The sequence below is a fragment of the Euprymna scolopes genome, chromosome 4 (genome assembly GCF_053919585.1).
Source record: "Euprymna scolopes isolate OS-2025 chromosome 4, ASM5391958v1, whole genome shotgun sequence".
Lineage (NCBI taxonomy): Eukaryota > Metazoa > Mollusca > Cephalopoda > Sepiida > Sepiolidae > Euprymna > Euprymna scolopes.
The window spans coordinates 62609521-62621282 of NC_136485.1; the positions used below are offsets into that span (position 1 = coordinate 62609521).

The window sequence follows — 11762 nt, forward strand, 5'->3', positions numbered from 1 at the left end:
CCATTCTATATTTACCAATATATAGTTTTTGTGACTTCATTTTCCATTCTTATTGTTTTCCTATATAAGCTCCAATGAAACTTGTTAAGCTTTATATTATCCTGATAAGTCTCCTCTTATAGAACTGAACTTACTCTGTTCTAATTCTAACTCACTAAGCTATATATATATATATATATATATATATATATATATATATATATATATATATATGTCTCCGCAGTAGAGTGAAAAGCATATCTTATTTTTCTTTTATTAATATTATTGGAATTTTTTCCTTGTACACATTTTTGTGAATTATTCCGTGAATTTCTGCCTTTGGATTATTATGGACCATCTTCTTCCTTGGATTTTACTTTTTTGCAATTTTATTTTTGCAAATAGAAATTCAATTAACTTTCTTGAAGTTATATATTTGGATTTTACCGTCACTGGATTATTTATCTTCCACCAGACTATCCATTCATGTGTAATCACCTTTTTCTTCACCATATTCCCTCTGCTTCACTTTTTTTGTTATATCAAGTAAGATCTTTGACTTACTTGTTGTTTCATCAAATACTTTTGCATGCAAAATCCGATCCCACATTTTGCTAATTCCTACCCTCTGATGAGAAGGAAAGTATTTCTTCGAAACTCTGCGGATTAAGGACTATCCACTTATCTAGTGTTTCCTTTTCAGATTAAATATGTTTTTAATTCATTTCAAAGTGTTTTTTTTAATATGTTTTATTAACTGTTTGCTCGTATATATATATATATATATATATATATATATATATATATATATATATATATATATATATATATAAAAGTCACTGAGTGTGTGTGCATGTGAGAAAAAGAGTTCCATCCTCATAGGTTCCGAAACAGTTGAGCCTATCTTTTGCAAATTTCACACAAAGGTAGTTTATATTTCTGACAGTGTTTTGAGATATGTTTTGTACAGAAATTCATTCAATAATAATTGAAAATAGAAAAAAAATTCCAATTTTATTCTTTCTTCTCTTACAGATAAAAAAGAATTTTTACAAGGGAATATTTTGCGTTACACCAGTGTAACTTTGGCTGGTGTAACATAAAACATTCCCCAGTAAACATTATTATTTTATCTATAAGAGAAGAAATTTTTAAGATCGTCAAGCCTAAATATCAGCTGACATGATATTGTAAGCAAACACAGAGGTAATTTGATGAACAACATTATCTATCATTATTGTGAATCTATTAAACTGTAGGCAAGAAATAGCAAACAACTGTGTTCACAAAATAAAACTTACTCTAGGATAGCGATACAAAATAGCTTTAAAACTAACAATAACCATAGAAAACAAACAAATAAATAAATTAAATAAACATGAATATACATAAACGATCACACACATATATGTATATATATATATATATATATATATATATATATATGTATATATGTATATATATGTGCATTATTGTGTACACATAGGTATATTTATATGTATAAAAAAAAAAAAAGAAAAAGGAGAACGGCCACCTAAAACCACTAACCTAGTTCTAAAACAGATCCTTTGTTTGATAAAATGCATGCCCATTGGCTGATAGGAAGGGGCACGGTGGATACTAGAAAGCTGATTGGCCAACTAGAAATCCTCAACATATATAAAAACAAGAAGCAACGACAGAATTCGCGCCTGACGAATCCTATAGTTGGATGAAACGCAGAATATTCAGTGTAGCTTAATCACCATATATATTTTATAAATTACTATATATATATATATATATAATATAAACCTGCGTGTGTGTGTGTGGTCACGAATAGGCTCCTATATGGTTGACTATTTAAAAAAACTGATTACATATAATGATAGATGTATCAAGACACAGAAATGGATATGTTTGATCTGGCAGAACAGTGGTTCATTAAAATTGTGGGGTCTGTGTTCACGCCTGGTCCACAAAGTATGGAAATAAAAACTTTAATAAAAAAAACATTTACAAGTGTTTTTGATATAGATGTACATAAGAATACTTTGATAAGTATGTTTTAACTTAAATAGGGATGGTATAATAAAATTGTGGGGTCTGCGTTCGCGCTTGGCCTCCATAGAATGGAAATAGGCACAAACTTTAATAAAGACTTTTCTTATCTATCTGTGTAAGTATACTTTGATAATTATGTTTCAGCTTGAAGAAATATTGTATAATAAAATTATGGGGTGTTCGTTCGCACCTGAACTCCATAGAATGAAAATATGTCACAAAGTTTAACAAGGTTTTTTTAATATAGATCCACAGACTATTGTGATAAGTGTTTCAGTGTGAACAGGTATGGGATAATAAATTATTGGGTTTATCTATTTTATTTTTACTTTCATATTTTGTATTGGTTTTGATACCCCCAAATTCGAAGCTATCTCTTTACAACCCTTCCTTTTCATAACCTATCATACTTTCATAAATCAGAGTCCATTTTCTGAAGGCTGTTTTTGAACCCAGTCAACCAGTCAACGACGGGTACTTTTGCTAGTATATATATATATATATATATATATATATATATATATATATATATATATATATATATATATGAATTTAAAATTGAAAGGAAGAAACAAAATGCTCGACAATACATCTGTTCCATGGGTTTTATTCAAGAGGTTGTATGTTTGAATATAATTATGTGTTTTAGCTGTTTTCAAATGTGAAATATTTCTTTCTGGCTTCCATTTAGTATCGGATTATCATGATAGAAATGTGAACCGTTTTGTCATCTTTTTTTGTAGTCATTTCATTCATAAATTAGTTTATAGGCTGTTTTTAAATTAATTTTCTAGTACAACCCCAAGGAAAAAAAACGCATAAAATTTAATTGGGCAGGGACGTATAAAACTGCTTCAAAAAGTAAAATGACTAAGAAATTGAGGATCATTTTATGTTAAATTTATATGTGAAACTAATTCTAAATTATTTCTTTGCTTTTTTGCTTTCGCCTAGTTTTTCCAGCTTTTCATGTGTAATCGCCTTAAAAAGTAGAATCTAATCTTCTTTTTATTCGGGGGTGGGGGGTGGGGGCAAGATTCAGCGGAGTGTGTTAATTTGCAATTTTACCCCCGCCTTAAAAAACGATTAATTTAAGTCGTTATGCACTAAAACTGAAAACTAAGTACAAAAAAAAAAAAAAAAAAAAAAAAAAAATGTAAAAACATTATAACTAAATCATCGGTTGTGACGTGAAATAGTGGGATTGTTTACTACTTTTTATTTTATATTATATATATATATATATATATATATATATATATATATATATATATATATATAATACATAAGATCTTTAAATTTAAAATAAATTAAAGATAAATTAATAAATTAAAGATAAATGAACGGAAATTCAAAGAAAACTTTCTAAATTCTTAAAAAAAAAAAAAGTTTATTTTTCGCTACGAAATTCCGACTTTTACTGATAACTGCCGAAGTCTCCCGGACTTTGCCGATAATTGTCGGCTTTTACCGATAATTTAAGTTAGTCAAAATAACTCGACCGACTTTTCTTGAAGCGCAACAGTAACACTTGCAATGGACTAGATATCTCAAACAAGGACAAACATACGGCATAAACATCTTTATTGACATTTTTGGTGTCACCAGCCTTTACTTTTGAAGTGGAAATAGATTCTGAGCTTAAAAAAATTTTGGTAATCATGAGGGATTCCTTAGAAAATATAAACCCTGTGGTTTACCAAAAAAAGACCGAAAGATCTGTACTACCGGAAGACGAGGATGAAAATGTCATCGACGAAATTGATAGCCGAGAAGTTTTCGACTTGATTCGGAATATCAACGACCCTGAACATCCCCTCAGCCTCGAGGAGCTACACGTCGTGGACGAAAAAAACATCCACGTGGACGACAAGGGCAACGAGGTGTCGGTTTCGTTTACCCCAACAATACCCCATTGCAGCATGGCCACCCTCATTGGACTGTCGATCCGGGTGAAGTTGATCCGTTCGTTGCCCACCCGATTTAAAGTGACCGTCTCCATTGCCCCGGGGACCCACGATTCGGAACAGGCGGTCAACAAACAATTGGCCGACAAAGAAAGAGTGGCTGCCGCCCTGGAAAATACACATTTGTTGTCTGTGGTTAATCAATGTCTCTCCACAAAAAAATCCCGAAGATGAAAAAAAAAAAGTGTTTATATGTGAACAGTTGTTTCGGAATTTGAGATAATTGACAATTTGGGTTAATCGGACAACTGCTATTCTCAGCTTGGTTTGAAAACATAATAGTCGAACTCTGGAATCCGGGTTCGACATAAGTATATATTATTTGTCTGATACAAAATTTAAATCCGTTTTGGAATGCAGAATGCGAACCGCGCTGAAATAATAACATTATTTAGAAACCCATTCTTAACAAAGGGAGGTGAGCTTTTAAAAAATTTTTTTTTATTTAACTATCGAGTTCTTTCCTCTAAAGGGACGGTTAGAATCTTTTTAAAAATCTCTCGCTTGGAATTTGAGATACTGGTGAATCTGGCATTCGGTAAGATGCGCCATCCCCAGCTTGAACTGATAAGAAAATTGAAAAAAAAAAAAAAAAAAAATGAATGCCATAAAAATTGAATTTAACTTAAACTTATCTTTAAAAAATATAGGTATTTAAAAAATTTGGTAAAACTATACAAACACCGTGACAGCGAATTATCCCTAAACCCTAACCCTAAACCCTAACCCTAACGCTGTCACGGTGTTTGTATAATAATACCAAAAATTTTTTATTACGACCTGCTCCAGTGTAGTATAAACACCCCCCAACCTCATGTTAAGAACGGCTTTCGAGGTTGGGGGGGGGGGGTTATTCCGAAAGCCATTCTTAACATGGGAAGGTTAGGGTGTTCGTAATACGCTATGGCACGTCGTAAAAATTTACCAAACAAAAAATAGCAGTTCTGCTGCAATGCATAAGTGCTTCAGTGCTTCTTCACTGAAGCAGAAGCACTCAGTGAAGAAGAAAAAAAAAAAAAGGAAAACCTGAAGCACTGCTTCAGGTTTTCCTTTTTTTTTTTTTTTTTTTACGGATCGTGCTACTATACTAATACTTACAAAACGACCCTCCCCTATCCCATGTTAAGAATGGATTTCTAAATAATAAGGAATGAAAATGAATGTGAAATTGAGCTTTAAGGGTCCTCCTACACATTATCATCTTGTAATGGCTGTCACATTGTCGTCGCTCTCACGCTCTCCTCCACACTTTTTCCGTTTGTTTTATTTGTTTGGTATTTGGTTAGAATTAAGCCTATTTTCAAAACAAAAACACAGAAAATTTTTTATGATACGTACCCGTCACGGGACGAAGATTTTTTTTCCAAAAATTACGTAAATTAATCAAGTAGTTTTTGTTGTTTTAACTAAGAAAATCAAATTAAGCGATACCTTGTGTTTTGATCCAACATGTTTTATAAATAAGGGGAAGACAACTCGATTCGAACTATCGAGATCAAAATCAACCTTGGGTACTCATGCAGAGAGTGATCCGTGCTGAAATAATAACGTTATTTAAAAAGGGAGGGGAGGGTGTTTTGTACCTATTCTGTACTTTAACCTTACAACTGAATAAAAAAAAAAAAAACATATCATAAAAGTTTAATTAGACGTGGAAATACGATTTTTAAAAAATAGCGCGTATCATTCTCTGCATTACTAATGCAGAGAATGATACGCGCACCCAACCTCTGTACGAGAGTGAGTACACCCACTAAAAGTGCATGATTTTACCTTTTTTCCGATGATTATCATAGATTACAGACTTAAAATCATAGCAGGGAAAAAAATTTGAAAAAAAAAAAGAATTTAATGACTTAAGAAAGGGTTCATATGACACGTCAGTAAAGGAATGGACAGTAAGTCAGGTATCAATGAAGTAGAACGTTATAACGAGAAAGTGAACCCTCTTCCTAAAAGTCATAAAATTTTTTATTTTTTTTTCAATTTTTATTCTATTAATATGACACTTAAGTCGCTAATCTATGATAATCGTCAAAAAAAAAAAAAAAAAAAAAAATTCAAAAAGTGCAAGACTCGCATTTTTAGGGGGTGGGCACTCTCGTACAGGTCCTGTACGAGAGTGCCCGCCCCTTAAAAATGCGCGTCTTACACTTTTTGAATTTTTTTTTTTTTTTTTTTCCGACGATTATCATAGATTAGATAATAATTTCGGCAATCTCCAATAATTGCGCTCCCAAAACAGAGGTCCTGGATATGACCTTAAACTATATCCTATGGTGAGGCCCCAGCTTGCAGGCTTTGGGGAGTGTGGAGCCACCCTTTAATTGCCGTTGCTCCCAGGTCCACTCTGACCCGGAGTGGTAGTACCTGTTAGGGACCCAACTATGGGTTAAATAGAAACGGACTTTAAAAAAAAAAAAAAAAAAAAATTCTATTAAAAAAAACTTTTCAAAATAACTGGATTTAGCATTAAATAACCTGAAAAGGGTTGATATGCCATAAAACAACCAACCAAAACCAAGATGGTGGAAATGGATACAGTTGATTTAAATACGGAGCAGAAGTCACTAAGCATGGAACAAAATACGAAACCATATTTTATTTCCAAAAATTTAGTTTTAACATTTCTTGATAACATAACTTTATTTAAAGAAATGTAAAAAAAAATATTGTTTCATAACACAATTGTTAAAACTGAAATAATTTTTTGTTATAAAATATTTCTATATGGTTTCGTATTTCGTTTCATGCTTAGTGACTTCTGTTCTGTATTTACATCAACTGTATCCATTTCCGCCATCTTTGTTTTGGGAGCGCAATTGTTGTAGATTGTCACTTTTTCTACCTACCTGGCTGGATAATTTATTTATTTTTTGTGTTTTAACGTATTAGTTTTAGAACGAGAAAAAATGGTTGACATTAGACTGTCACCTGCAGGAATCTTCATAATTGCTCAAAAATCCGAAAATTACACTGGTGATAAGAATATACAGTTTGGTTGAAAAACATTACATTTCCTTACGAATGATGACAATGGTTATTTGTGATTCTGTTTAAATTTAATTTTTTTATTTAAGATTATTGACACTTTATGTAACATCTAATGTCAACTATTTTTATTTCCTAACGTAATAGACGACACAAGTTGTGCAACAAATAAAAACGCGCTTTAAAATATGTTAAAACACAAAGTAGTATCCTGGTAAGTAGAATAATTTGCACTACATAAGAGTAATGTCACTAAATAGGGTCTGCAGGTTATATGAGAAAAATAGGGCATTAAAAATGTTTCTTACTCTGAGCATTATTACATGCGGAGTCATTTCATGTAAAAAGTTTATTTTACCCATCAAAACTCTAGAAATGCGCAATTAAATATGTAAGCATTCAATAGGCAAAAAATCAACATGGCTGCCAGTTGCCATTTCATAGACCAAGAAGCATCTTTGACCTTGTGATCAAAAACTAAGATGGCGTCAAAACAGAATGAATTGACCGGTGAATCTGTTTAGTTTGTACCTTTATGAATTTATGTGGGGAGAGCGAGTGGCACAAATAAATTCAGTGAAACCTTTTGCTGCATCATGTGAATTTAATCTATTTATTATTTTTCATTTTAACTTTAAACTAAATTTTACTTAGAAAAAAAATTATTTTTTAAGTTGCTTAAATTATTTGTCATTTTAAAATATAGAAGTAAAAAAAATTAATTTAAAATAAAAATGAAGTTTTTAACTTATTTTTCATATTTTTTTTTTTTTTTTTTTTTTTCATTGATTCCATAAGTAAAATAAAAGTTTTGTCATGAAATACACGTGATACAGCAATTTATTTGTGCCCACTCGCTCTATCACGTAAATTCATCAAGATACGAAGTCATGTTGATTCGTTCCGTTTTTACTCTATCTTGTTTTTGATCGCAAGGTTAAGGCTGCTCTTTGGTCAACAAAATGTCAACTGGCAGCCATGTTTTTTTTGTTTTTTTTTCTTATTGAATGTTTGCACATTTCTGAGTAAAATAAATTAACTTTTTACGCAAAAGGACTCCTCATGTAATAATGTTTAAGATAAGAAACATGATTAATGCCTTATTTTTCTCATGTCACCTACAAACACTATTTAACAATATTATGACATTTTTAGATTCATGTCTGCTGACACTGAGATTAAAATTAGTTTTGGTACTCACGCAGAATACGGACCGTACTGAAGTAATAACGTAATCATTGTGTCTAACTGTGCCCTCGTTGGGAGATAAATAAATAAGGATGTTTAATAATGACAATACATTTCTTCGAAATCGTCAGATTATTGCTTCTTTATTTCCATGAAAACCACATGCCCTTCCTTAGCTCTACTATTAACCCTAAGTCTATGTGACAATATGAAAAATATTTAAAAAAAATCTCTTACTATATTAGGTTGGTGCAGAAATAATGTCGTCTTTTGACTTATATATATAATTTTAGGGAGAGGGCGTTTGGAATTGTTCCTCTTTTAAGGGACCCTTAAAGTTCAATTTCGCTCAATTATTTTAGATTCTTCAATTTCATTTTTTTTTTCTTTCTTTTTTCTTGTTACGGATTAACAGTTTGAAATAAAATTTTGAAAAAAATATAACTGGAGAAGGTCGGAGGTTACATCAGCTGAAACTTTGAACCTCGCAACAAAGATGAGAATAGCAGTCCAAATGATCCAAAATGACACTTATTGTCACGTTTTCCTTTTTAAAAGTTTATCTTAAAAACTTGAACCAAGTTACGCATTCATTCATCTACTATTTATAAGATATTAAAAAAAAAAAAAAATCATCTTATTACGAAAAGCAATAGATGAATTGGACGTTACACTTTTGCCTTTTGCCCCCTCCCCATACTATCAATGAAAAAAGATAAAAATGAGATTTTATTTTTTATATTTTAGAGGGGAGGGATCACTTTATTATGTAAATATAGCATAAAATGATCACCTGCTTCCAGATCAAATATGTTATTGATCACTTAATTCTTAACTACATAGTGTCAAGACGAACAATTCCCAAAATATATATATATATATTTTTACAAAGGAGTCACCACTTATCAAGGCCTGGAGGCCACTCGAGGATAAGGGTTAATGAGTGTACAGTAGTCATTGGGACAATATCGTAGTAATTGTTAGTAGTGGGAATTCAGTAAATTGGATTACTTAAGGAAATGTCTCATAAAGAACTTGTTTACGTTGGACTTGGAGATGACCATATTGTAGTCAGTTTGAAAATAGGAAAACGGAAGAGAGTTCCACAGGCGTGCAAGTTCTAAGAAAGGAGCTTTGTTCTACATTTAGGTTTAGGCGCAGATAAAAAGTGGGGGAAAGTATTGATAGTGGTTTCAGCTAGATTAATATTTTTCCTGAAAGTCAGGCAAGCAGGGACCATAGATTGGAGCTCAAACGAGCACTTTTCACCAAAATAATGATAAAGCAGAGACATCAAATAAGGAGTCAAAGTTACATATAACTTTATTATACCATCAGATCAATAAGGAAAAAGTAAGAGAGAAAAACCTTTAGGCCATGGCATTTCGAAGCTAAATGCTTTTCATCAGAGAAGAGCCAGAATTATATAAAATATTTGTTAAAGATATATTCTTTGATATAACAGTCTATATATTAGCGGACATTTTGAAAGGACAAAGATTCTGTCTGATGTATGGGTGATCAATCGAAGGTAAATTTATATAATATAGAGAACTCCCCACTAAAGTTTTAATGTGTACATTGAATGAAAAGTTTGTTTTGAGAATGTTAATATATTTTCAATCATAAAAGGAAAAAAAATATTTCTTTTATTTTTATTTTTTTAATTTAATTTCAGGACTTTCAAAATATAAGTTAAAAATCAAAATAAATTTGACCAGATCATGACTTTTTTACAATATTTTTTTTTTTTTTATTTAAAAAAAAATATATATATATATATATATTTTCGTGTATAAGGCGACCGTCAGATAAGACGAGGTATAAGATTGGAGAAAATTTTAATAAATTTATCATATATTGTTTGTATAAGACGACTGCTAAATCACAAAACCATGTCTGTTTAGCCTAGGCTAGAGATTGCAACACCCAGTATCTTATGAAATATTGGTTTTTAAAGATGATTTTTTTAAACTTTAAGGGTCGTCTTATATACCGAAATATATGGTGTGTATATATATATATATATATATATATATATACATTGGCACTTATGCATGTTAGGATCCTCGGACAAAAAAACAGTACAATGGTTTGAATGTCCTTACTTGTTTTTATTTTAGGAGAGTTCTGTACACAACGGATTTATGGATCGTGCTGAAATAATGTTATGGATATTTGTTACTATAACTAACAAAACAAAACGGGCTGAAAAAAAATTGTACAGAAAATCTTACCAAAGGCAAGATAGGTTACTCTTTTACCTACCTGTATAAGTTATTTATTTTAAAATGTTTGGTCCAAATTAAACCTAGTGTTACTCTGTTTAGTTAGAATTAAAAAAAAAAACATGGCTGTCATAAACATTGTATGAGGACCTTTTGATAATCTCTAAAAAAAAAAACAAATCGAAAACTAAACAAAATACTGGTAGAATGTTACATTTTTGTAAGATTCATGATATTCTGCCAGTATTTTGTTTAATTTTTGAGTGTCTATTCAAGATACTTGTGCAATGCTTCTGGCAGCCATGTTGTTTTTTTGTTGTAACTGAACAGGATGGACAATAGATTTGATTTGAACTTGCAGAAAATAATTAATTGGATAAATTAGGTTTCAACGACCAAATGAAAGATGAATTTGGGTTTATACCAGTTAATTTTCGATCTACGTGGTGGCTGTAAACCCACGAATATAACTGAATTTGGTTTTTAATCAGAAAGTTAAGTTTTGGTTATGGGAAAGGTTTATTTTTCTGGGGTCCTTGAAACCTAATTGGTTCAAAAAATTATTGGCAAAGGTTATTTTTGAGCTTGTACATGGGAATTAGTTCAAAACAACTTAGTTTGTTTTTATTTTGGTCACGTAAATTATTTAGAGTTAAATTGCTTTTGGTATTATTCGCAACCAGCTTACTTAAACCCCGTTTTAGTTTGAAATAAAAATAACATTAAAAACAGGGTTTAATCGTACACGTGAAACGACAAAATGAAAACTCGTCAGTAAAAAACAAGTTATCATTAGTTTTGAGTTATTGTCCTTTAGGTTCCTCCAATGCACACCACAGATTTAAACCCCCACCCACCCATGTAACACAATATAACTGTAATATAAGTTGATATCATCTTAACTTTTGTACCATTTAAAAGAAGCTTAAAATAAACTAGTTTTTTTTTGTTTTTGTTTTTTTCAGCATATAAAAATGTGAGACTAAAAGGTGCTAGTGCAGAGAGTGATCCGGACATAAATAATAACGTTATTATTTAAAAAGCCATTCTTAACATGGGGAGGGTGTTTTGTACTTATTCTATACTTCAACCTTATAATTGAATAAAAAAAATATATCATAAAACTTTAATTAAACTTGGAAATACGATTTAAAAAATAGCACGGATCACTCTCTGCACTAGCACTGACTAAAATCATGTTTACATTATCGACACCGTAAAATAACGTTACTACATACTTGGCACTTTGAAGGTGTAGCCATCTTTCATAAAGCTGACAAAAATCCACTAATGGTCAGATTTTCATGAAATTTTTTATACTTATTCATTTTTAAATTAATTTGTTAATGTTGATACTTATTGGCTC

At 30.9% G+C, this 11762-nt stretch overlaps 1 protein-coding gene across 1 annotated transcript; it reads left to right on the forward strand.

The window, feature by feature from the left end:
* The first annotated feature begins 3489 nt into the window (after positions 1–3489).
* LOC145267866 (MIP18 family protein galla-2-like) lies at positions 3490–5515 on the forward strand. Its single transcript, XM_080123331.1, has one exon. The coding sequence runs from the start codon at positions 3684–3686 to the stop codon at positions 4161–4163; it is 480 nt and encodes a 159-aa protein (XP_079979457.1). The 5' UTR covers positions 3490–3683; the 3' UTR covers positions 4164–5515.
* Positions 5516–11762: the final 6247 nt, after the last annotated feature.

What these genes read in the sequence shown, in the direction of transcription:
- LOC145267866 (XM_080123331.1), top strand. Translation starts at nt 3,684, where the DNA reads ATGAGGGATTCCTTAGAAAATATAAACCCTGTGGTTTACCAAAAAAAG.